Source organism: Fomitiporia mediterranea, assembly GCF_000271605.1.
Source record: "Fomitiporia mediterranea MF3/22 unplaced genomic scaffold FOMMEscaffold_288, whole genome shotgun sequence".
NCBI lineage: Eukaryota > Fungi > Basidiomycota > Agaricomycetes > Hymenochaetales > Hymenochaetaceae > Fomitiporia > Fomitiporia mediterranea.
Window position 1 is genome coordinate 1 of NW_006760673.1, and position 3,806 is coordinate 3,806.

At 37.1% G+C, this 3,806-nt stretch overlaps 1 protein-coding gene across 1 annotated transcript; it reads left to right on the forward strand.

Annotated features, from left to right (window-relative positions):
- Positions 1–1,988: 1,988 nt before the first annotated feature.
- On the forward strand, positions 1,989–2,714 carry FOMMEDRAFT_163081 (uncharacterized protein; the record flags this gene model as incomplete). Its single annotated transcript, XM_007272176.1, has 4 exons — positions 1,989–2,025; positions 2,082–2,252; positions 2,309–2,584; positions 2,641–2,714. The coding sequence occupies 4 exons, from the start codon at positions 1,989–1,991 to the stop codon at positions 2,712–2,714; spliced, it is 558 nt and encodes a 185-aa protein (XP_007272238.1).
- Between the last annotated feature and the right edge of the window lie 1,092 nt (positions 2,715–3,806).

Sequence of the window (3,806 nt, forward strand, 5' to 3'; positions counted from 1 at the left end):
AGGGAGACACTCAAGAAGCCTCTTTTAAAGCTATAAAAGAAGCATTTGCTAAAGTACCAGTATTAGTAAGGCCAAACCATGAAAAGCAGTTTGTAGTAGAAACTGATACATCAGATTTTGTATACTCAGTAATACTATTACAGGAACAGGAAGATAAAGAATTACATCCTATAGCTTATTATTCTTCAACTTTTAGTAAACAGGAAAGAAATTATGCAGCACCAGATAAGGAATTATATACTATTATAAAAGCATTAACAAACTGGAGACATTATTTGGAAGGAGCCAAGCATCAAATTAGAATAATAACTGACTAATCTAATTTGAAGACCTTTCAAAACAAGAAGCAATTAAACAGAAGACAAGTAAGATGGGCACTAGAACTAAGCAGATACAACTTCAAAATAGAATACAGAGCAGGCAAGAAAAATAGAGCAGATACACTCTCTAGAAGACCTGACTATGAGCTGGAAGAAAAGGATAGTCAGGAAGTTGTATTACTCCCTCAGGAAATGTTCAAAGAGTCAGAAGTACATATTAAAACAATGACAGTAGAAGAAACTATAGAAACAGACTTAGGAACTAATTATAGTAATAAAATACTGTTACTAAGGAAAGGTAAACAGGAAGAAAAAGTCAGAATTGTTTAACAATATTATAATAGTGTTATAGCTAGACATCCAGGACTCAGAAAAACTTTGGAATTAGTAAAGAGAACATATTATTGGTCAGGAATAACTAACTGGATAAAAGAATATGTAGATACTTGTGTAATATTGAAACTCCTGTGTAGTGTCTAAGAGAAGATCACAGGTGATTCATTAAGTTCAAGGGGGAGCTAAACCACAAGTCTTAGGAGACTAGAGTGGTTCTGAACAGGTATGAGTTCTTCCAGTACAGTTGCAACCTTGGAAGAGTAATGTGAATAACAGAAAGTACACTTTGCAAAGTGCACAACAAACAATCTGATACAGAAAACAACAAAGACTAAAACTATGCCTCACACTAGAGGACTTTGAGACAAGAGACAAGAGCTAAATTGATGGGTGAACTATCTGAATTCCCCCTGTATCTAGTACATGAGTAGCTGTATTTATAGTTTTCCAAGTTCTGGAAAAGTGTAGTACTAACAGGGAAATGCTATGACTGAACAAAAGAAAAATAACAAAATATACAAGAACAAATAAGAGAACCTTTTGCCAGAGGTTGGAAGAAAATAGGGTGAAAATGTATAAGGAAAATTTTAAGTAGTCTGTATTCTAGCTACAGGAAATGTTATGCAAAAGGGAAAAGCAAGATTTACATTGAAAGAAGTAGAAGGTTCTCATACTGTTATCATCTGATTGGTACAGACAAAGTGTGGAGAGTTCTGAGATTTCCAGCAGTCTCCTGAGATTAACACTTTGATTGCCCCAATGTCCTATCTGATTGGAAGATTGTAGTACTTTGATCTGGGCAATAATGATGTAATGGTTTACTGAGCCACTCACTGTGACACAACTTGTGTTCTGAGCCTGTGATAAGTATATGATCTGTACATCCTGTAGAGAAAACAATGTGTGTAAGCCAATTCTGAGACTGTACACTCTTGCAGTTCTGTTTACAAATGCTTGTAATGTAGAATAGTTGGGTGTTCTCAGAGTAGGCTTCTATGAGTCATGTAGGTGTTTGGAATTGATTACTGTGATTGTCTGTATGTGATGTACAGTTCTTAGTATGATGCCAATTGTTTCATCTCCCAGCACATCTGCTTGTGACTGTCTACAGTCACATGGTTGATTTAATGATTGGTAGGCTGAATGTAAGTTCTGTGTGTGTGTAAACATTGTTACTTATTCTTCCTGCTTCCTTCCATCACTCTCACCATGTCATTACTACTCCCTAGCAAATCCAACAGTAAGTGTTACACTCTTTTCCACTCTTTTTATACTGATTTTGTGATTTTCCTTGGAAATTGTACACACAACAATGTAGTAGCTAGTAAGGGAATGGATGTGGATGACAAGCTAGTCAAACATATGCTCAGTGAGTACCTCTGTGAAGCACATTGTCTCTAGCTCATATGCTAATGTGCTCTACAGGTTCTGACACAGAAAACAAACTAGAGGACAAGGTTACAAAGGAGGAAACTAATGGATTGACTACAGATCCCAAGTCTGAAGACAAAGAGAGCTCAGACAATAATGCTCACAATGACAACAATTTGAAGGGTAAGGAGGTTTTGTCTGTGTTAGTAGAGGGTCAATCTGGTAGTAAGTCTCCTATTTCCTGATTTCTAATCTGTCTACTAATACAGAACATCTTGTAGATTGTAAGGCAACAGTAGAGGAGCTTACAAAAGTAAAGGAGGATGAAGCTACTACTAGGGCTAAAGTGAAGGTAGAGGCTGAGAAAGTAACACAGGCTAAGGTTAAGGAAGAGGCTTGGGCTAAGGCAAAGAAGGAGAAGGAGAGAGGAAAGGAGAAGGAGAAGGAGAAGGAGAAGGAGAAGGAGAAGGAGAAGGAGAAGGAGAAGGAGAAGGCTACAGCCTTAGCACAGTTAGCAACAAAGCAGAAGGATAGGAAGGAAAAGGAGAGGTCCAAAAGTATGTATGTAAGTATAGCTAACAAATTGTGTGTAATAAACTAACTGTTTACACAGGTTCTGATGTTGTCACAAACACAGAAAGGTTAAAGGTGGTAGTAGAAAAGGGGAACAAGCTAGGTACAAATTAAATGTATGGCTAACAAATTGTGTACTACTAATGTTGTCTTTACCTAGTTTCTAAAGAAGTTACAAAACTGGAAAAGAAAAAGCCAGTTGTAGAGAAAGAGAAGGTCAACACAAGAAGGGATAGGAAGGAGAAACAAGTCATAGTCAGTAAGTACAAGTATGGCTAACAAATTGTGCTAAGCTAACACAATGTTTCTCCTAGTTCCTTAAGTAGTTACAAAGCTAGAAAAGAAGAAAGAGGACAAAAGTAAGGAAAAAGGTAATGTGGATGAGGGGTAGTTGATTTTCTGAGTATACTGACTCCATTTTGTTGTCTAGAGCTAGTACTAGTACTCCTGAGCAAGAAGTACACTATTGTAGAGGTAGAGATTCTAATCTTTAGTAAGGAAATGTATACAAAAAACCAGAAGGTTGTAGTAGAGTCTTCAAGCAAGGAGGACAAGGATATCCCTCTGGATTGGGCAGAGGGAATGGTCTTCTACACACCTGAGTGTGTAAAGTGTACAGAGAGGCACAAGGGTCCTCAGGGATCCACTTGCTAGACTGTAATAGATTGACCATACTATAGTAATCTGAGTAAGTCTGTTTCAATCTTATTTTTGACTGTGTTAATAGTGATTATTCACATAGAAAACCAGTACACAGTATACATATTCTACCACTCTGGATGTAGCCTGAAGGGAATCTGGTGTAAGACTAGGGGGCAAACTACAGAATTACACAGTACAACTCAGAACCTGTGTTCTGTCATCCCTCTAATCACACATAGTAAAGCTGGAACAGTCTACAACCTCTACTCACAGATGACTAAGGAGCTGAACAACCTAGAGTTGTAGCTGATGACAATGAAGAACAAGTTTGATGTAAAGATTATAGCTCTAAGGTAGGGTATCAACTTCTTAGCTATGGTAGCAGAAGCCTCTGTAGATAGTAGGGTGGAAGAGTTAGAGTAGGAAATAGAACAGGGTAGAAAGTAGAGAAATAAAAGTCCAGTTTTGTTTTTATGAAAAAAAACTGGAAACATAAGGAATAAACAGAATGGAACAGAAATGGATAGAATGGATAGGAAAATAGATAAATAGAGAGTTAAGAGG